The sequence below is a fragment of the Choloepus didactylus genome, chromosome 3, assembly GCF_015220235.1.
Source record: "Choloepus didactylus isolate mChoDid1 chromosome 3, mChoDid1.pri, whole genome shotgun sequence".
Lineage (NCBI taxonomy): Eukaryota > Metazoa > Chordata > Mammalia > Pilosa > Megalonychidae > Choloepus > Choloepus didactylus.
Window position 1 is genome coordinate 64,024,366 of NC_051309.1, and position 24,007 is coordinate 64,048,372.

General features: G+C 33.7%; 1 protein-coding gene across 7 annotated transcripts in view; it reads left to right on the forward strand.

Moving 5' to 3' along the window:
• ADGRL3 (adhesion G protein-coupled receptor L3) overlaps positions 1 to 24,007 on the forward strand; it is a 912,567-nt gene that overhangs the window by 374,252 nt on the left and 514,308 nt on the right. For all 7 annotated transcript variants that reach the window (XM_037829887.1, XM_037829881.1, XM_037829884.1 and 4 more), the window contains exon 6: positions 19,618 to 19,831. In XM_037829887.1, the coding sequence (XP_037685815.1) occupies positions 19,618 to 19,831 (214 nt within the window). The remainder of the gene's footprint in view (positions 1 to 19,617; positions 19,832 to 24,007) is intronic.

Here is a 24,007-nt window from a genome sequence, read left to right on the forward strand (position 1 = left end):
CTACTGGAGTGAGTGGCAAGTGTTAGAAAGAAAAATTAAATAGCAAAGTTTAAGGACAAGATCCTTTGTATCTATCCCGCCACCCCCAGCTTAAGAACAAGATCCTTTGTATCTACTCCCCACTGCCATCTAAATATCCAACCAGATTCCCCTTTGAAGCCTCCATGAATTCAATGATGTCTTCCTTATACCATTCTTGTCAGGGCAGGAAGTAAATAGAGTCTAATTATTAAATTTGTTTTGTTGTGGTCTTTCCACTTATTATGATATCTTATATTTTTGCTTGTTCAATTTTCATTTATCTTTTAATCTACCCAATTATGCTATTACTGGATTATCTGACTTCATCTGAAATTTTTCTTCTCTATCAGTGTATAATCTTACCCCCTTTAGTTTTTAATCTTTTTTGCATAGGCCCCCACATGAAATATCTGCAAACATTTTTAGGACTTCTTCAGCAAAACATGCTTAGTCAAACAAACACACAAATATGACATATCATAATGATAGTTTCTAAAAATCTATGTACCATATTACTCTCCAAACCTACTCTCTTCTGATACTTTTACTTCAAATGATACAAATACTTTGTAAATAAATTTATTCTTATCCTTAATGGATCCAAATCGATGTTACTCTTTCTTTCCTCTGATTTCAGAGTCTATCTTCCCCTACTATGCTATAGAAACCTGTGATAAAGGGAAGCAAGAGAAGAAAGACACCACTGTTTGTTGTGCCAGACATTGTGAAGTAATTGTTTATTTTCTAGTTGAGGTTGTAAAAACTTGAGAGATTTTCAATGTTTACACACTTAGCAAGTGGAGAAGTCAGAATTCCTAAAAAGAATGTCTCCATAGTATATGTCAGTTCCACTATAATTTACTAAAGCAAAGTGATTGATTAAAGTTAGTGGTCCTTTTGCAGTCTTCATCTTCCTTGAAATTTCTAGTATCTGATATCAATTGCTGTTTCCTTCATGATCCCATTTCCCCATTTGTTTCTGTGACACGCAGTCATGGTTCTATTGCTTCTTTCTAAATCCTTCTTCTTTATCCTTCAGTGATTCCTTTTCTTAAAAAAATTTAACTTGTTCCCCAAGTTCAGTTTAATCCTTCATATGACCCTCAACTATCTTGCCTTCTAGAAAAGTGCTTTTCAAGCTATAGGTCATGATTATTGATTATTTTCTCCTACAACCTTGGTAGTATCAAAACCCTTGATTTGTAACATTGATTGAGCACTTACTATGTGCTTGGCCCTATGGTTTGCAATTGATTTAATTTCTGTGATAGAGGTTTAAATTATTATTTTCATTTAATAAAAAAGAAAACTATGGGTTAAAAGTTTGAGAAAGTGGCTCATGAGTAAATAGATTTTCGATAAGAACCATTGCATTCGTATTCATTATATTCATATTCATCTCCCAGAAAATAAAGCTTATTTTTTTCATATAATAAAACTCAACAGCTGTTTGTTGAATGAATGGTTGAGTAAATAGATAAATAAACTCTATTAACTTACAAATAATATGAGGTTCACATCAAATGATTCTTCCCAAATGAATTGTTGAACTGTTTTTTAAGATTTGATAATGTTTATTAAAGAGTTTTTGAAAATTCTCTTTTAAATTCTTTTTCTTGGCAAAACTTGATTTTGATAGATTTAGCATTATGGTAAACAAGCCCATGAACCATATAAAACACTATAATCATGCAATTCTTCATTTCTTTTAAAGTGCAAATATTATTCCAGTGGATTTACAGTTCCTTTACAGAGAATGATTGGGGCGGCAAATACAGTCAAAACTTGAACTTCTAGTAAACACTCTCTGTGCAGTTATTCTTTCTTGTGTCATTTTGTGCTTCAGTGTAAACCACAATTCATTCAGTGTCTCATGTCTTGTCTTTGCTCTGTAAACCAATTTATAACTCAATCACTCATTAGACTTCAAAGTTAAAATTCTTAGTGTACCCAGATGTTGTAAAGTGGAAAAGAAGTACAACTTTACATACATAGATATTTTGAAAAGAGCAACTTATGAGACAGCATGAATTATCTAAGAGACTACAGATTAATCTGTTTTTTAATACATATGTTGAAAAATATATTTCCCAGTCCTTAGAAAATTTAAACCATGTCTTCTGTGGCTGGGGCTATTTATGAGAATGTGCTATCTCAAAATACTATCAATTACATTAATATTCCAGCATTTGGTAATTAATAAAACCTCATTTAATTATGTCACACTTTGCCCCATAAACAGTACTGCATTAATTTGTGTCATGTGAAATTAAATACTGCAGAGTCTTATGGTTATTTCAGAACTGAAAGTTCCATGTGCTTTCAAGACATCATTCTGTGATCTGACTTCATCTTTGAGACCACCCAAGCACTTTTGATCCCCAAAGATTTCTATGTAAAGGACAATATTTTGCCAAAAATTCAAACTTTTATGTGTCAAATTCTGAAATAAGTTTTATGAGTCATATTTAGAGATGTAGAGTCATTAATTCAATAAATATTGACAAATGAAGCACACACTGAACATTGAACCTAGTGTGAGGTATTAGGACAGGATATATTCTGTCAGATTCAAAAGAATAACCCCCATAAATATATATATGTATATATATATATACACACACACACATACACACATATATATATATGTGATGGATATCTTACTTGCATTTGTCTTAATATCTTATAATCTTGAATATTCTACTGAGATTCAAATGGTGCATTTCTCTCAGTAAATTTTCTCCAAATAAGAGTCATCAGTCAAATTGGATTTAAGTATTATTATCATTATATTATGCACATTTTAAGTATATCTTCATTTATCCAGCCGCTGTTCCTTGAAGGAAAATAATTTAATTTCTGTGTTCAGCCTTTCAAATGCTAAATATATTTCATAAATGGTATATAGACATTTAATGCACATTTAATGGGTAAATGATTGAGTGACCATATATCTGATTTCTAGTCCTTCCCACCTCCCCATGCTTACCTTTAGACAAACTGCAGACACTTATAATCTGGTATAACTTTTTATCAATTGATATTCCTGTATTTAAAATTATTTTTCTATGAAATAGAAATCAAATAATTATTTCCCATCAACTTATGAACTAGGATTTCTCCTTTGGAAAGACTTTGGACAAAGAAACTCTTCAATTAAAATTTATAAATATAAAGAACTAAAAAACATTTTGACCTGCATACAGCAAATATTTATTAAAAGTCTGCTAAATTGCATTCACTGTGCTATGGGCTGGGGCAGCTGTAAAACATACCAGAGAAAGCATATTAACAGTGAAACATTAATATTATTCACATTTTATTAAAGAGTGATAGTTTATTTTTTAAATAATTACTGATCTCTCTTTTTTGAAAGCTCATGTGGGAAAAACAAACCAAAGCAAAACTTTGGCCAAATAATTGTACAAAGAAGAAAAATGAAGAACATTGGAAAAAATGCATTTAAATTCTTTTTTTAAACTGCCCAAAGTCAATTACTTTCACTCTCAAGCCAAGTGGCCTTAATGTATCCCTCAACCTTACTCTATTTTGTGGTGAGAATATTTACCCTTAACCAGTCCCTTGAAAGTATACTTCAAATCAAAGCAAGAGAAAGAGGGCTCTATCAGACCTAACTCATCACCAGTTTCAAAAAAAATGAACTCAAAATGCACATTTTTCATAAAGCAACAATGTGTGTTTGTACATATGTTCATAATTTATGATACCTTGTATATATAGATAAAATCAGCATAAAGAGATGAAATATTTACGATAAGCTGTATGTAATATAATCATTAAAAACTTATCAGTGTACCACTTCAGAATTTTAATGATTATATTGAATTCTACTTTTGAAATAATTGGGTTGGCAAACTGCCTTCTGAATTTACTCTATGAATTTAGTGCACAGGGTTATTTAAAAATAATCCTCTGCATCAAATATTGAGAACAAAATCCTGCTTAGAGTATAGGAAAATATATCAACAATAATCAATTTCAAACAAGGGTTTCTGAAATACCAGAAGATACCCAAGTGTTTAGTAAATATGAAAGTAGATGATCATAGAAAGTAAAGTTCAATTCAATGAACCAAAATGTGTTTGACAGGAAGATGTGTCAATTTAGGAAATAATTTTGCATTTATGTATTTATAAAAAGATGGATTTGTTTCCTGGGGTTGGGGCACATTTCTTGGCATTAAAGGAGTCTTTCATTAAAAACAACTTTCATTTTACCTTCTAATCCTGAAATGATAATTTTGCGGATTTATTAAAATTTACAAGGTATCTTTAAGTAAACTCATAGAAGTAGAGAGATTGGCAAATTCATATTAGAAGACTCAGTATAATATCTATTATTGTTAGAAAGCCTCCATATATTATTTATTAAAGGTGATATGCATCATTTTACAGCTGCTTTCTCAAAAATATTTACTACTCTCTACTTCATTTAAATCAAGGATTTGAAAATCTTATCTTTACAAGTATCAGTTGAATTTTTTTTTTTTTTTTAAGCCACCCTGGTCAAATATTCTGTCAGTGTGATTGGTTTGATTGAAATGGGAAAAGGAATTCAGTTTATGCTTTCATTTATCCTTTCTTGTTATGAAGCACAGAAAGCCATTTGTGAATTTAATCATTCTTTCTGCTCTCCCCTTCAGCAACTTATTGATTCAAATAAATGTCTGTTTGTAACAATACATTTTATCTTCCTCTACTAAGAGTTTTGGCAAGACTTACTGAGATAATTCGTTTTGAATAACAGGAAAAATGAGATTTGTTATTTTGCTTTATGAGATTTTAGTTTAGATTTGAGTAATTTTAAAAATACTCCTGTTTGAAATAATTTTGGAAAATCCAGCTTTCTTGGGTAAACCAGCAACAGACATGGAGTTCTGCTGGTTCTTGATGAATTTTGAGTTGTTTTCTCTCCTAATACCATATTTGGTATTGTTTTGTTTTTCTATCATAGTACTCACGGAAATTTTGAGGTAATTTATTTGTGTATTTAATTATTCCTAATGCTTGTTCCTCGACCCCTACGTCATAAACTCCTTAAGGTCATGAGTCAATGTTTTGTTGGCCATTGAGTACCCAGAACCTTAAAAGGTGCCTGGCACTTCAATTTTGCTCAATTAATTTTGTTGAATGAATGTATGATTTAATAACTGAAGTATTCCCATGGAATAAAGGGTTGATATTCATCATTCAGGGGTGTCAGAATATTTATTTCTCAACAACTACTTTGAAAATCAATTTCTGTTTCACAATTTATCTTATGTTTATTTACTTAATGATTTGAGGAAACACTGAGATGAACATTTGAAGCTTTTGTTTTAAGCTATTTCAAGAAATTTACTGAGTGACCCTAAAAATGTATTATATAAACAATTTCTATTAAGTTATTTGTAAGTGGAAAAATGTCTTTCACTAATCTCAATGGTATATTTTGTGGTTTAGCTGAACAAAGATAATTGAGTAGTTTGCATGCCCTTGTGTCATTTCATAACAGTTTCCCCGTCCCCACATGGACAAATAACCCTGGGTATAAGCACCTGTGGTTTTTTTAAATATGGTTTTGAAATCTGTTATAAACTTATTGTGTGAGCTGCTTTTCTGTCTTAGAGAATAGCGTTGTTGCTACTGCTGTTAGAGAAGATAAAAATCTCTTGTCACAATCTTTCATGTGGTTTTGCCACAAAGTTAGGGAGAGGTGAGCATTTTCTCTGAACTAGCCAAAGAGATGTCGTTTTCACTCTAAAAGACTTCACTAGAGGCCAGAATTATCCAGCTTGTTCTGAGATTTTCATTTTTCATTTTTGTTTTTGGCCTAGGCATTATGCTTTCATTTTGGCTAGCTTTTTGCTCATTCTGTGTGTGTGTGTGTGTGTGTGTGTGTGTGTGTGTGTGTGTTTCCACTTCTTTGGAGAGAAAATTCTCATCAGCATTTATGAAAAAAAACAAAAAAAACAAATGGCTACTGTTCTTGTCCTACATATCTAGCATTTGGAAAAGATCTGGACTTTTACAGGCTGAAAGATTTGGTTGGTTGATACATTCCTCATTTACCGATATCACTAAATAGAGATCTGCTGTCTTTAAAGCTAGGGTTTACAGTTAGCATTTAGTGTCTAGTCAGCTTCTTAATAAAAATTTAACTGTTTGAAAACATTCCTAATAAAAGTTTCAATGGGGATAAAACAAATAAAGAATGAGCATTTTGATTTTGCAAGCGGCAATTTGCAAACTTATTCCTAACAAATATATTCTAGTGGAATGCTTGTCAAATTTTAGCTGCTATAAACAGGAGGATAGGAAACTTCAGCTGGAAAACATAATGTCAAAACACCGATTTGGTCAGGCTCTACGATTGGGCATATTGCTCTAATCTCAGGTGGACTGCTTAGAGAATAACATTTCAAAACTGATTGGTCGAGTAGAAGGATGTTTTCTGTGTTAAAGCTGTTGTTAAGCTTGTGGATAAAGGATTTATAAACACTGTTGTATATGTTTTTCAGTGTTGAAAGTATTACTGAAGAGGTTATACCAACGTCTCTTCTGCAGAGGATTTATACTGCTGAATTAGAAAGAAAGGCCTTAGTATTACTTCTTTTAGAATAAAACAAACAAAAATTGCATGCCACTAAAATTTACCCTTTCTATTGAATGTCCTGTGTGTGTGTGTGTGTGAAGAAGGAAGAGAGGGAGAGAATGTGAATAGGTGCTTTTATGCATTTCTGAATGCCACATGCATTGCATTAGAGTGTTTATTCACTGTTTAGTAATTCTTTTCCTTCCCTTCAAAATTATAATTTTATTTAACCTTACCTATGACATCCCTGTTTATTCAAAACTTATGTTTATCCTTCACTAATTTCTTAATATGTTTCTTCTGTTAAAATCTGCTAATGACAGATTTTCTTGGTTCTACTATGAGGATAACATAAACTCCAAATTTGTTGATTTGCAGTAAAGAAAATTATATATTTATATACTGCTATAAAAGTATAATGACTGCATTTGAGAATGAATACCACATTTTAAAATTAAAGTAGTGATTTCCCAACTTACTCCAGTAGATTTTTTTTTCTTTCCCAGTAGATTTTTTACAAAAATAAAATCTTCGTATCAATTTTTATGGTATACTTTCATTGTGTTAGGAAGGAATTCTTAAACCTCTCAAAATAGTACTAGAACTCTATTATGTTTTATGCTGTTAGAAGAATTCCTTACTAGACACAATGAATGGGAAGTTTAACTTACATTTCATGTTTAGGGATTGGACTTCATTTCACTAAAGCAATGGAAATTCTTAAATTCTCTATCCTTGATTATTAGTTTGATATTCTTATATTGCCTTATGTATTCTGTGATCAAGTGCCCTTCCTCTGTTTTTCTGCCTGTGTGACACCCAAGGAGAATCACTGCATTTTACATCTCTCCTCTATGACTTTCTAGTTCATACCTCTCATTCTTAACCATCATCATCCAAGCCTCAATTTCCTGGTGTCTGTAAATGGAGATTTTAAAATTTATTCAAACTTTTATTTTGGGGACTTTGAAATAAAATGATACTTTTAAAGCACCAGCACATGAAAAGCACCTGATAAATGTTAGTTTATTAATTATCATCAACATATCACCCTAAATAGCTTATCTTAGTTTCTTCACCATTAATTCATAGACTTGGCTATCTTTCACTTGAATCTGGTTGAACACTCTGTTGGCTAATGCTTTTCAAGATTTATTTTATTGACATTATAATTTATGTCCTTTTCATTGTATTATTCATATTCTTCCACTGCCTTAATAATTTGAACTATATTCTAATTCTGACTTTAAGTCTCCAAGTTACTCTGTTTAATTCTGTCTTCCTTCTGCTCTTAAATCCCTTATGATATACCTTTCTTGCTAGGACTTTCTGAATGGAATCTTTTACTCTCTCCCTTCCTATATTCACATTCTGTTCCATCTTTAAGGATCCGCTTACGTCTCCTTCCTTCACAAAATCTTTCTTTGGTACCTTAGCATATGCTGATCGTTTCATTTCCTTTAAATTGTTAAGATATTTCTTACCTGTTCCACTTGTCTTTTCATATAATTTATTGTGCCTTATTGTATTTTAAGCCTTGTATAGGAGTATGGATTATCTCTCCAACTACAAAATTCTACAGTCCTAAGGAGATACCAATGAAGATTTTCAGTACTGTTGTTCTGGGTGAACTGCTACTCTGGTTGTGTTGTCATTGTAACTGTTCTGGTTTGCTACAGCTACTGGTATGCAAAATATGTGCTCTAAGGCCCTAGAAATGTCCAAATTAAGATATCAAGAGGTAGATATCTTCCCTGAGGAAAGGCCGACAGCATTCAGGGTTCCTCTGTTACATAGGAAGGCACAGGGAAATGTCTGCTGTTCAATAGCTCACTTTCTCTCAGCTCCTGTGCATCCTTGCTTGTTTCTCCCAGGGCATTTCTTTCTTAGCATCCAGGGGGTCTCTCTTAGCTTGTCCAGGGCAAACTCTGAGTTCTATCTCTTAGCTTCTCTCCTGGTTCTGGTTTCAATGGCTGTCACCAAAATGTATCTGGGCATTTTCTCAGCTCCTGTAGGTTCTTGCTTGCTTCTCCCAGGGACAAACTCTGGGCTTCATCTCTTAGTTTAGCATCTCCAAATGTCTTTCTGTCTGCATTTCAAGCATCTGGGCCTGAGCTCTCTCTAAAATGTCTCTGCCTTTTATCTTCTCATAGAAGATACACCAGTAAACTAATTAAAACCCACCTTGAATGGGCTGGGTCACATCTCCATGGAAACAACCTAATCAAAAGGTCCCATCCACAATAGGTCTGCACTCACAAGATTGGATTAAAGAATATAGTCTTTTGTGAGGTACATAACAGATTCAAAACAGCACAATAATCTTTTGGGTTTTTTGTTTGTTTGTTTTGTGTGTGTTTAGTTTCTTTCACTTAGCATAATGCTTTTAAAAAAAATAATTATTTTAATTAGAGAAGATGCAGGTTTACAGAAAGGTCATGTAAAATATATAGTATTCCCATAAACCCTCCTATGCTGACACTTTGCATTAGTGTGGTACCATTGTTACAACTGATGAAAGAATATTAAAATAGTACTATTACCTATAGTCCATGGTTTACATTAGGTGCATTTTTTTCCCATACACCACCCTATTATTAACACCTTGTATTAATGTCATGGCAGTTCAGTTTACCTGCCGTCTCAGCTCCTTTTTTCTTCTGCAAGGCTTTTCTGCATCCAGTTTCTTTCTGGTTAGGGTACCCTGTCCTAGGATCACTTCAGAAAAGTCTATTTTGCCATTAGGTGGTCCAGCTGACTGATACTGGATTGAGTGAGGACATAAGAGTTCTAGCCGGCATTTCTATTTCAGTCTCTCTGCTCCCCCCACCAACCCCCGGGGACCCTTTTGTATGCACCACTCCTCAGTGGCTTGTGTTCCACCCTGGGTCTCTGCAGACTTAGGTCCTTGTACCTGAATATGCGTGGAGTTCTAAATTGCTGCTGTGAGGTGCTCTGCAGTCTCTGTCTGTGGTGTGAGGGACCCAGGCTGTGCTGCCTCCCTGAGACTCCCAACCTGTGCAGGACCCGGTGAGAGGGAGGCGAACAGAAACCAACTGGTTGTCTGGGACGGAATTTTCCTGCCTGATTCTTTTCTGTTTCTTTGCCTCAGCATTTGTGGAGTCCTTCTCCAGTATCTACCATCCTCCAGAGTTCTAAGGAAGTGGGATTTATCCTTTTATTCACTAAATCTCTGAGAAGGCTTTTTCAGGGAATGTCTTATTACATGCTATGTTGATGACATCACCCGTAACCTTTTTAATAATCATTTATATCCTTTCTTGGCTTTTTGGATGTTGGCACTCTATACATGAATTTTTATTATTTCCTTGATTGCATGTTATACTTTTCTGCAAGACTCTTTAACACCATTCTGCGTAGGACCATTCCTAGGCCTGAGATAAGCCCCAAACTGGAGGGAAAATTTAGACAACAACCATGTCTTAGGTTCAGTTAACTTTCAACAGCCACATTGTAGGTAATCAGTATGCATCTAGAATTAAATTGGCATTTTTTATTCTTTTGAATTGTATAATTGTTTTTACTGGATTCTCATTTATCTTGAAATTATAGTTCTTATTCTTAAGACATGATGAGCAGCCAGTTTGGAGATTTTGACATTTAGAGAAAGATGGGGAAAATTGTGATATGTAAATTTGATGAAGTTTTGAAAAATTATCCTTCATAAACTTAGTTAGAAGTCAATTGGAATATAATTATATTAAATGTTGAAAAGTTAGTGCAACTAGATATGAATTCATTTTTTTTTTCAAACACTTGCTTCATTTGTAAGGCAATCTCTGCATGGACAATTTCACTTGAAGGCCACAACTTTGTATTTGTACCCTCAAAATGTGTGATTAATGTGACCACCATATTCACACTTCTTAAGTCAGATGGATAGCTGAGCAGTAATTGTTTTATGATGCCCTACTCATTAAAACATTTTTCCTACAGTTTCAGAAATTTTGTATTAAGCCATCCAAATTTCATGCTTTTCTTTTTGACCTCAGAACATAATGGTTTTGGTTATTTCTTCAGGGTGTCACTTTTGCCACTGCACTGTACTTAATTAAATGCTCAAATGGCATTTAAATGATTTGTATTCATTGCTGAAATAGACTTGTTGAGATTCTGTATTTAGAAACTTACTGGTAGCAGATGTACTTTTAAACTAGATGGTGGGTTGATATTTCATTTGATTTTGAATATTATTTTTGCTGCCAAATATTTTGGACTAGACTTTCAGAGCATATTTTTAAAAATTTAGATAAATGTATTGGCATGTAAAATGGCACTGCAAAAAATATAAGTATTTAAGGAAATTAAGTCAGCCTCTGCTGAAACTTAAAATTGGGACTATTTGCTTCTTGGCAGTATTTAAAAAACACTTTAAAGGCATGGCCAATGAGTAGAAACTTGTCACTTCCAGATAGGTAAGTGCTCCTGTCTATAATTAAGAAACACCTTTAGAATCATTCCTCTTGACTTACACATAGCTTAATTAACTTCTTCCTAAGAAGGAACAAAATCTGCTTCATTTTCATTTTAGAATTTTCTAAAGAGCCTCTTTTTTTTTTCTTATGATCATTGGCATTTAGGAAAACAGAAATCAAAAGTGTTTTTAACAGCCATTAGTCAGCAGTGCTCAGCAGTGTGTGTATGTGTATGTATGTGTGTGTATGCCTATGTGTATATAAATATATAAATGGCCTAAATTCTATTTAAACAAAGAGATACCAGTATTACACTATCTGTGAAGGTCATTAATGATATTTTCCTTTCATTGATTTGGTAATTCTTCCATATCTAACAGTTTCAAAGTCAACTCTTCAAATATTCCTTTAGGCTTGGTTCTGGGCTATATGAGTAATATATACCCCAAAACAGTGGCTTAAACAATAAATGTTATTATCTTATACAGTTTTTGTACATTAAGACTCTGGGAGTGGATTGACTAGTTAGTTCTGGTACATAGTCTCTCATGGAATTGTAGTTACCTTAAGGCTTTATTGGAGCTGGAAGAGCCACCTCAAAGGTAGTTTACTGGCATGCCTTGCAAGTGTATGCCAGCTGTCAGGAGGCCTCAATTCCTTGTCATGTGGACCTCTCCATGGGGTTCTTTGAGTGTTCTCATGTCATGGTGGCTGGCCTTGCACAAAGTGATCCAAGAGAGAAGGAGGCTGAAACCACAGTGTCTTTTTAATGACCTGCTCTCAGAAATTGCACACTCTCATTTCTGCCACACGCTGTCCATTAGAAGTGAATCACTAAGTATAACCCACATTCAAGGGTAGAGAGAGTAAGAATGGAGAAGTATCAAAGAATCATGAACGTATTTTAAAATACCACGTGGGCCTTTTGAACAAATACTCTACTCTCTCCATATGTCATTTTTATCTACTGCTCTGATTTTAAATGCTATCTACTTTATAATTCAAATATATAAAGACGTCTCTCTGAGACAGACTTGTATACTCGACTTCCTATCAGATTTTGCTCATGGCAGTGAAATCTAACTATTTGCTTATGCCAGAAACCTGATAGTCATCCGTGATAACACTCTCTCTTACTCTTCAGGTTCAATCAGTCATCAAATTGTGTGTATATATATATATATATATATGTATGTATACATGTGTGTGTATATATATATATTTGTTCCTAATTATAGATCAAGTACAGCTTCTATCATTACCTATTTAAAGGAAACATCTTCTTATATTTAGTGCTACAAAATAGCCTTCTAATGTGCATATCTTTATCCATTCTTTTTAAATTATTTTTATCTTGTTTTGCAGATTTAATTTCTTAAAAATGCATAAGACTTCGGATAAAAGAAATGAAAAGGAGAGAGAATAGAAAATAAGTACAAATGAAATCTGTTTTGTTGTTTTTATAATCATAACAAACTAATAAGGAAGGTTCAAGATTTCAGTCTCTGCTATCTGGAGATTAGCCTGAAGCCCTTACTTTTTAGTAAATCACTGTCTCAGTTTTTCTGCTATTACAAATATCACTCAATGGGTTGGCTTAACTAACAGGAAATTATTGTCTCACAGTTATGGAGACTTGAAGGCTTGCTTCATCCCAGTGTTGGTAGTGTTCTGGCTGGCAGGCAATCCTGGGTTCCTTGGCTTTCTCATCACATGGCAATGCCCTCTCCTTTCTCTTCAGTGTTCCTGCTGACTTTTGGCTTCCAGCCCTCTCCCCTGGCTTCTTTCTCTGTGTCTGAACTTTTTCTGTTTATGAAGGACTCCAGTAATACAGGTTAAGGCCCAACCTCATTCAGTTGGACCACAGCCTAACTAAACATCATCTACAAGAGATCCTATTTACAACAGTTTCACACCCACAAGAATGTGGATGAAAGACCAAGAATACATATCTAAATTGGGGTACAGAGTTCAATCCACCACAGTCACAGAGTGTGCGATTTCATGTGTGATTTCACAATCCATGTGAAAACCAGATTTGAAAAGGACATTGAAGGTTTGGCCTAGGGAAAGAGAGAGAAGTGTTTGAGTTATCTGTCATGAAACTAAGCTCCTTCTTCTCAATGCAGAAGCAGGTGGGTTTGTCCATACAGTCAAAATCTTTTTTGAATAGACATCAAATCACCTTCTCTATGTTATATTTCTCCAGTGCCTAACTAGCACCTCCCTCTGCCAATGGCCATGGATATTCCAACTTCTGTGTTCATGTCCCTTCTCTTAAGTTATAAGCACTCCCTGAGCTATTTCGTCTATATCCATGGGTTCAGCCATTTACATATCTATCCTATATCTTCCTCCCGAACTCTAGACTCATGAAACCAACTGAGAATTGAATATCTTCAGGTATTATCCTGACACCTTAATGACAACATGCTTTAAACTGAATTAATAATACGAGGCTAAGCCCTCAACCAACTAACTGGTTTCTTGCCTTGTAGTCTGTCTAGTCTTTTATAGATTCATACTGATGTCTTTTGTCCTACTATCTCATCTCTTGACATTAAACTTGAGGACTTCCTGAAGTTTCTGGCCATCTTTAGCAGAGAAGCTCAGTTTGGTATTGCATTATTCACTCCCATGGTAGTGAGTAGTTCCAAGTGGTAGCATCCAACCTGAAGGCAACCAGATTACACATCTAAAGCTTTTCCAATTTATTGATCAAATATATATTACACACCTAATTGGTGACACTCTATTGCTTGTTATAACAGAGTATATCATAGGATAACAGTGCCCAGTGCACTATTACCCTAACACAATATGTGACAGACTATTTGTCTGCATATGAATTGTGAACATTCTCCATGTTTTAGTCTTTTTCTGTAGTAACCAAGTCCATTCTTAGCATGGTAACTGAACAGTAAAAATGATTTGCTTTTTATGTAAGCTTTTTTTCCTTTAGATTTTGGTTGCTGATTAAAAATTCAGAAACATAATTAGAAGTAATTTAAATAGCTAAGTAGATGTTATAGTTTCTAGTGATATATTCCTTCAAGCAAAGCATCCATCATTTACTGAGTACGGTTTGTCACTGTTGTACTGATACAAATGAAATTTTATGTTAAATGGAAGAAAGTATCCAAATCACCTTTGGTTCTCTGTACACAGCTGCCATATCCATAACTTTTGAATAATTCTTTCAGGGCCAAAAGGGATATGTGGAAAACTTGGGCCGCCACATTTTTTTTTTTTTTTTTTTTTTTTTTTTTTGTTCTATTTGAACTAGTTGGTTTTAATGAAACATTAAGGGAATTGAAGAGTCCATCCCTTTCCTACCCCTTCCATGTTCGGGAAACTTGTGGGGTTTTTTTGTTTGTTTGTTTGTTTACATTTTCTTTTGAAATAAATTCAAAGTTATAGGAATAGTTGTAGAAACAATACAAACCCCATACACAGAACTCCAGCATTCCCTGACCCACCCCGATACCCCAATCCACTAACTTTAACATGTTGTCACACCACTATTTCTTTCCCTCCCTCCCTCTCTCTCTCTCCCTATCTATCATCCATCATCTATTGCTCTGTCTTCTGAACATATAAGAGCTAGCTGCACACATCCTTGAACAAACAATATAATTCACATATACAATTCCCATGAACAAGAACATTCTTTTATGCAATCCCATTAAATGCAGCTAAGAAGTACAAGAGATTCAACAATGATACTAAAGCTTAGATTCTATATTTCCTTTTCCTTATGTCTCAACTGTGTCCCTTTGAGCCTCCTGTCCTCCATCCTCAGATCCCATCCAGGGTCATCCTTGGCATTCAATTGCCATCTATTTAGACTTTTTTTTTTTTTTTTTTCCTCAATTGTGGAAACATTTATACAGCCTAAATCTTCCCATTCCACCCCCTCCCTAGCATAGAAGGTTTGGGAAGTTTTCCCCAACAATTTCTTTGAATACTCTTTCTAGACCTTCCCTTCTCTTCCCTTCTGGAACACCAATGAGTCTTAAATTTGGACGTTTTATTTTGTCGATCGTATCCCTGAGATCCTTTTTGATTTTTTTGATTTTTTTCTCCATTCTTTCTTTTGTTCTTTCATTTTCTGTTCTGTGGACCTCTAGGACACTGAGTCATTGTTCAACTTCCTCTAATCTTGTATTATGAGTATCCAGAGTCATTTTAATTTGGCCAACAATTTATTTTATTTCCATAAGATCTTCTATTTTTTTATTTAATCTTGCAATTTCTTCTTTATGCTCTTCTAGGGTCTTTTTTATGTCCCTTTTATCCTATTCCATGGTCTTCTTCATGTCCTTTATATCCTTTGCCATGTTTTCATTCCTCGATTGTAGTTCTTTGATTAATTGTGCCATGTACTGTGTCTCATCTAATATTTTGATTTGGGTATTTGGGATCGGGTTCTCCGTATCGTCTGGTTTTATCATATGCATTAAGATTTTCTGTTGTTTTTGTCCTCTTGGCATTTGCTTTGCTTGATAGGGTTCTTTCAAGTTGTAAAAAAAAAAAATACCAATCTAATTTTTCAGAAATACAAGTTGGTGGTGTACACTTTCTCCAACTAACCAGCAGATGGTGTCTGCGAGTTATATATACCCCTCAAGTCAGTTCTCCCCAACTCTGTCTCTGTGGTGTGGGGGAAATGATTTTTGTGGGGTTCAGTTGGTGAACTCAGTTTGGGTTTGTTGTTGGAGCTGTCTGCCCTGACGTGGTGTGTGTGTCTGGGTGGTCAGGGAGGCAGGGCCGCTTTAATATTCAAACCTCCCAGGTGTTCGCGGAGATTCAAGGCTGTTACAAGAGCCTAAGCCTTCATTTCAGTTTTGCCCCAGATTTTCTCTGTCGCTGACCCACAAACCACCAGCATTGACGTAGCATCCCTGGGTTTTCCAAATGGGCCCTCCTTCTCAGCTGTGATATTCCAGGACCTCTGCTGAGGGAAGGCTGTGCTATGTCACTAGTGCACGTCGTCCCTCAAGGGAAGTCCCGGGCCACCGGACCGTGCAGGGGTGCTCTCAGCCTGATGCAAAGATTAGCCTTTAATTCTTGACTTGCGTAAGTTCTGAATGAAAGGCAGGTAGTAGAGCTGCACCCCCCACTTCCTCTTAGAGAAGATAGACACCCTAGAGGGAGGTCATTAGCATTTCAATGGTCTCTCTCTGCCTGTGCCACACCCCTGTCTGGGTCACAGAACTGGGAACTGAGAATGGCTGAGGCTTTCTCCACTGAGTTGAAAAAGCAACAGAGCTAGTCCAAGGCGACCCTCCGGCTCTCCAAGGTCAGTCGTCACCCAAAGCCTCTGTCTACTTGTTGGGGATTCATACCTTGTAGTGAGCAGTTCACACTCGCTAATTAAAACCTCACTTGGAGCTCAGCTGAGCTATATTCGCTTGGTGGGAGAAAGCTTTTCTCTGGCGCCATGAGGCTTTGTACCTTGGGCTGTGGGGGAGGAGTCTCCCAATTTGGATCCGCAGTTCTTACAGATTTTATGCTGTGATCTCGGGCATTCCTCCCAATTCAGGTTTAGTGTATGATGAGTGGACGGTCACGTTTGTCCCCCTGCAGTTATTCTGGATTATTTACTAGTTGTTACTGTTTTTTTTTAGTTGTTCCAGGGGGACTACTTAGTTTCCACTCCTCTCTGTGCTGCCGTCTTAGATCCTCTGGGCCTCCACATTTTAGTTGACTTAGCAATTGTGTAGTGTCTGGTTTTAAATCATATTTTTGAGAATTAAGACCCAGATTAAAGCAGTGTCCATGTACAAGCATTTTGACAAGATCGTCTGATTAATTTGATCAACCAAATTGTCCATTTAATAAAACAAATGTTTTTACAGTTGGTAATTTCTTTTGTTTCTTTGTTAAATCAACTTGTGTTTTTACTAAATTGACTAAGTCAATAAAATATACAGGTCAATGCAATGTTTGATAGCACTTTCATTCTGGTTTTTAAAAACAGTTATACCAAAGTTGAGAAACAATTTGTCTCATAGCAAATGCTCAAAAGTTTACTATAAAACATTCTAGAAAATTCTTATTTTTAGGACCTTTTATTGAAAGAAAACCTTTGTGATTACATTGAAACTGACAAATTATGAAACTGTATTCCAAATGGAACAATTTTATTATTCCTTAATTCTATTACTGAAAAATTTAAATACATTAATGCAAATGCCTTTATTCATGAAAATAGAATCTCAGTGTTAAAAAGGACTTCATGTTCAAACAGCCATCCAATTTATGAATGATAGATAAACAAAGATATTTTGTTTTAGGAACAGTAGAAATGAGCGTTTCAGAAATTTTGTGTCTCTATTGTGAGTCTGCCCTGCCAAGATGTTGACTAAACATCAAACTTTAATAGTAATAAGTTACGTTCAACCTTTCCTTATGTTAACGCTCTTGATCAGAAACAGGGATGTGTTGATTGTTCTGTTTGAGTGTGTGTGTATGTACGTGTGTAAGAGAGATACACACACACAATGGAACTAATTGTCCAGTGGAGTTTGAATGGTTTACATGACATGCTCAGAAGTTATGCATGGGTTCTATGGTACAATGATAGTTTTCTCAAGATATTATAGAACTGATGTAAAACTCATGTCACCATCAATTTTGAAGTAACCAAATCAATACTTTTTCCAAATTTCATGTGAAAATATGGCAATAAAGTTTCTATCTTTTGGTCCCCTCTCTTTTTCTTTCTCTTCCTGCCTCTCTCCTTTCCTTCTTTTCCTTTCACATTTCACTCTTATTTTAAAAAAAAAGGCACAGAAAAGTCTCATGTATTTCTTTAAATACATGTTTTTATGTTTGTGCACATTAGCAAGCTAATCAACTATCAATGCAAATTTGTGGCTATCATGTCTGTATCTCTATTATTAATTCCCTTATGTGCAAAGCAACTTATTTAACAATTGATTAACATTTGATTTAGAATGTTTTTTAAACAAGGCTTGTTAAGTTTTTACAATTAAAAAATTGGCATTATTCCAATACAGGACCTAATATGTTCACAGTCTTGGAGTGGGAAACTTGGTTAAACTTGGCATGAAAAGATAGATAAATTTTCTGTACACAAATTAAATATATTTATGTACATATATTCAGCAAACATTTAAAATCAGACAAACAAAAAACTAGAAAAATCCTGTTTACCATCAATATGAAGGACAAATGGTATGTTTTGTTACTTTGCAAAGACCTTTTATAAGAACAAAACATACATAAATGTTAGTGAGCAATTCACAAATAAAAGAAATATAAATGGTCAATAAACTTATGGAAATATATTCCATACAAATGAAGTAGTGCAAGTTCAAGTGAGGATATTATACCATTTCTCATCTATCAAATTAGCTGAATTTAAATGAATTGATCGTATTTAATTTTGAAAAGTTAAGTACCTTTTATGGAGGGATACATTTTTGTTAAGTTTTTTGGGAAGGTATTTGTTAATACCTGCCATGTTTGAAATGAGTTTCCCCCTTAACCTATCAGTTCCATTTGTAGAAATATACCATAAAATATATTTGGACAACTGAAATATTATAGCCAAGGTGCACACATGTTTGTACTTCTTTGCAATATTATGACACAAAAACTGTGACCTTCCTAAATGTCCATCAATATGGAAATAGTTAAATAAATTATGTTATGTCCATATAATGCAGCCATTATAAAAAAACACAACTGAGAAATGAAATGATTTCCATCATGTAATATTAATAAAATTAAATAAAGGGTCAAACAATATGTGTAGTGTAATACCTGAGTAAAATTTACCTAAGGAAAATAAAAAGAGAGGTAGGAGGAAACATATACTGTCTGTTTGTTTTTGTGTAGAAAATTCTAACAAGAAGATCACCACTTTGTTAACCGGTTACTTTTCAATAATGGAGGAAAGGAAAGGAGAGGGAGCTGAAGGAAAATTTAACTTTTCTCCAGAAAAATCTCTATTTTCTTAAATAAAGAACATGTTTTATTTTTATAATTGTTTAAAGTTACACTGATGATGTTAAATATTATTTAAGACAATGAAACTGTTTTCAAATTGAAATAGACTGCTTACAGAAGTGTATTTGAACTCAACAAGTGTTTCCTTAAACAAACAAAAAATAATCCCTGAAGATTTTCTGTGTATCTTACTTCACAAACTGCTTGGTATTTTTACATAGTATTAACCTCACAGACCAGGCCAAGGTTTTGAGTGCTTTATTTCTATTTACAGGGAAAAATAAGTGTTAAATTAGGTTTTTAAAAATAATTGTCATTGTTGGTTTAAAAAAAGCTAGAAAGTTATATTTTATTATTTATGTAACAATATAATATGAATGTATATATATAGAGACTATATTAATATATAATATAATAATATAACATTATAATGTCTGATAGAGTATATTTTTAGTTAAAATTATGGATCTCAACTACTTTAGCTGTCTTCAGTAATAGTTTACCCCAAACCCTGGAGAAGCAAACATACGTAGTTTTCCTTAGCACAAAGTAAAGATGACTTTTTTTTTCTTCCTCCTCGCTGTAGCTTTCAGCCGTGCCCCAATTCCGATGGCTGTGGTGCGCAGAGAGCTCTCCTGTGAGAGCTACCCCATAGAGCTCCGCTGTCCGGGAACAGACGTCATCATGATCGAGAGTGCCAACTATGGAAGGACTGACGACAAAATCTGTGACTCGGACCCTGCTCAGATGGAGAATATACGATGCTATTTGCCAGATGCCTATAAGATTATGTCTCAAAGGTATGATATTTTTAATAAATCTTTTCTTAGTACATTTAACAAAAACCTGCAAAATTGACAAATTGAGCACATGCAAGAACACAAACACTGTTGGGACTCTTAGGGTAATTTGAAATACTTTAAAAGTATCCAGGTATTCCCCGCATCACAAAAATACTAGCTAAAAATTGAAGATGGCATCTGGAAATTATTAAAATTTGGTAGGTTATTTATTATGTTTCCTGGTCTTATCTATATGCTGAGTTATTTTGCTAGGTTTCTCTAGAACTAAGTTGATTAGATGAGAGATTAAATTTATTTTTCAAAATATTAAAAAATCAGGATTTTGTAATTTTCAGCAGAAATTGCAGACAAAATGTTTTACTGCTAACAGTTATTTCCTAACAATGTAGAAAACAGAGAAAAATTAATAAGTAATTTATATAATAATTAATCTGAATATAGTAAAAGTATTCATTGAAGATTTTTTGGCCTTGGTAAACAGTGAAAAACTATTCCTTGAGTATCTAGTAAACCAAAATAATTAATCCACTTAAAACATTTAAGCTATTTAAAATACTACCATGTTAAAGTAATATAAAATAAGGCATCATATAATATCTTATGATAACTAAAAGGAGATCTTAGATTTTAAAGACTTAATAGAAATTTCAATCCTTATAATAGAAGTTTTATATTATAGTAAAATTTCTTGATAAATTTGCTAAATATTAAATATCTCTTAATATTTCTTCACTGTTACCATGATTTCTCAGAAATCACTGATAAAGTCATTCATTTACTATGTTTTCATGATTTCTGATTACTCTTCAAGTAATAAATCATTGACTTGTTGAGTGAATTTATTGTATTTAACTGAGTCAGTCTAGAGCTTTCATTAACATCTCTGTTGAAGCATTTATTTTTCTGTTACTTAAGGAGTTCTTCAGCATTTGGGAAAAACCATAACATACGTATAAGTAAAACAAATCAGTTATATAAACAAAATTTTGAGTTGATTTCTAGGAACATCTTCTTGGTGTACTTAAGGAAGCCAGCCTTATTTTTAACCTTTTGTCTTCTTGATACTTAATAAAAATGTGTGTGTTTGTGTGTGATTAATAAATTGGTAGAATCAGTATTTTATTTTTATAAAGGATTGTTGTATAAATTATTAATACAAGTTTAACATGCCAGGTTTTTGATGATCAAAGCACCTGATGTATATTTGTTAACAGCCTGTCTGGGCCAATCTGAGGGCTTTTGTTGGTCTATTTCTAAAATGCTGGTTCAGTTGACATAAGTGTTAATGAGAAATAAGATTTTAAAATTAGAAATTCCATTTATATACATTTGGTTGCACTTTTTGTTCTCATATTTCTCTCAGTTTTATATATTTCTGATATTATGCCTAAAATAATTCTAATCATTTAAGTGCATGTAGATAGGCATTTTTATGGTCTCTCAGGAGCAGTTTTCCATAAGTAGTATGGAATGGGCAGTCTGTCTAAATTATTTGTTTCAATTAGACAATTCAGTAAGATTCTTCTGAATCCATTTGGGGTGGGGGTTGAAGAGGGAATGCTACTTCCCTGTCATTAGGTTTTCATTTAAAATGTATCAGAAGCATTAACTTCGCTAGCTATTTGAGCTCTATATGATTTCCATTAAAATAGTTTTAATCCTTTCATGGACATTTAAGAGCTCCCAAAATAAGCCTGTAATCTTATAATTATTGCAAAATATAGTTATAATGGATCCTTTGGGACCACTGAATTATATGGGATTCATAAAGTGGCAAATCTGCAGTGTAAAAATGCTTTAAGCATCCTTACTAAATCATTTGTATAAACCCTTCTGATGGTTTCTCAAATAAGAGTTGTCAGTTAGCTGAAGTAATTGTGGATAATTCTCCATGGAAGAAAGTTCCTCACTTGAATTTGTACTATTAAATGTACTGCATTTACACTGGTCCAAAATGAAAGTGTTTGACTCTCTGAGAGAAGAAATTCTTTTCCGTCTTATGGGTATCCAAGAGATGAGGCAGCTGGGTCCACTTAAGCTGCTTTATAATGAATAATGCTAGTAATGACTGATTATAATATAGGCGTAGCATACTGATAATATGAGCAGTTTAAACACATTGATGCTGTTGAACTAAAATCAAAATGGAAAGCATTGTTTTGAAAAGGCAGGTTAGATTACACTTTGTAATTTCTTTCATTTAAATATCTAGAACAAAACTATATCAGGGTATAAACATTTTAAAGCATGTCTCTAGATGGAATGATCATTACTAAACACCAAAAGTTTATTATTATTTCTGAATAGTTGCATAACCTTGTTATAAAGACTTCATATCTTGCTTCAGCTTAATAATTTAGATGTCACAGGCAAGGACAGACATGAATATGTTAGACTATACATACATTTGTCAGTATATATTAGCATGTAAGTTAAATGTGAAAATTTTAGCACTTTAATTAAAAAGTACATCAGACACTTGATTTCCACTTTTTTTTTCCAGTAGACGTATCCAATCTGATACCTGCTCTAGAGAAAAGCCAGTTTTCTCACTGAGCTTCCAGAATGCACTGCCTGTTCTCAGTTCAAGTGTGTTCTCATGCCGTTCCGTGCTGTCCCCAAATGTTTGTGCTTAGCAGTCTTTCATTATCCAGCTATTTGGATCCAGCTATTTGGATAATAAATCAGACCACATTTATTTATCCCTCTCAGAATGTCTCACCTCATTTATTAAAATCATCCACACCCCTCTTTGTTGTATCTAAACATAAACCTATATCATGACTTCTAGAAAAAACGTTTGTGAAAAACATATGTATAATGTATATATAACTTTCTACAGAGTATACATCTATACATATAGCATATGTATAGATGTATATATACATGTGTATGTGTAAAAGCGTATGTACAGATGTATATATAACTTTCTACGGAGGTATAATGTATATTCAGAAAAGTTCGCATATCTTAAGTGTAAGGTCGGTGAATTTTTATTCACCAACCTCACCCATGTAGTTACCAACAACCAGCTATAGGAAGAGAACACTAATGGCACCTCAGAAGCTCCCCCTCCCCTTTATGTTCCATACTAGTCATCCCTCCCTCAACGTTTACCACTGTCCTGACATCTAACACCCTAAATTAGTTTTTCTTGTCTTTGTCCTTTAAAATAATAGATTCATATAGTATATGCTTTTCTGTGTCTGGCTTGTTTCATTCAATGTAGTAATTTTTTATTTAACTTTATTGAAACATGTTTTATATTTCATATAATTTACATATCTCAAGTATACAACTCAGTAATGTTTTAGTAAATTTACCAAGTGGTACCAAATTTACAATTGTTATTTATCAGTTTTATCACATTTCTATCACCACAGTAAGATTCCTAATTCTCATTACTGTTAACCCCATCCCCTCCTGCCCAGTGACTAATCTACTACTGACTGTATGTCCTCATTGCGTTAATTTTTAAGCCAAAAACTAAATATTTGAAATGAAGTTGAATTTAGTGGGCTTTCCAGTGGGGGCAGTGCCATAAAAATATTAATAGTTGTCTCTGAAACATGAGCATAAATATGTTGCTTACACTGTGAATTTTCTTAGAATCAAAGATCATAAATCTAGACATTTAAAAAGGTATCCTCTTTGAGAGTTTCTGATCAAGTAGAGACTTTAAAAAGTCTGTGCATTTTGTTTAATGATAATTATAGCCATCTGGAAATTCTATTTCTTATACTTTTCATGTCGGTCTTACAGCATTAAAACAACATATGCCCATAAAAAAAAGAGTCTAGATGTTATCTCATGTGGTTTACCTGTTATGCATAGATAAGTAACACACATACATATTAAGCGTAGGTATTTTTAAATTATGAAGACATTGAAATGTGTAGGGTATGGATTTTTTTTTCCATTTAAATGAGTAATCTGAGTTTTACTTTTAGTCTGTTAATATTTTAGCGATATTACGTTTTAACACAAGGGAGTTATATCAGGAACAAGAAGGGGAAAAAAAGGAAAGAGGGAGAGAGAATTGTTTCTCACCTTTTTTGAAAAGTTATATTTCAGTTTATATTGGTAGTACTGCAGGGGATTTTACAGCTTACAAAAAGGTCTAAGTTTTTGTTGTATTCAATCCTGGTAACATTAAGAACTCTTCCAACAGTC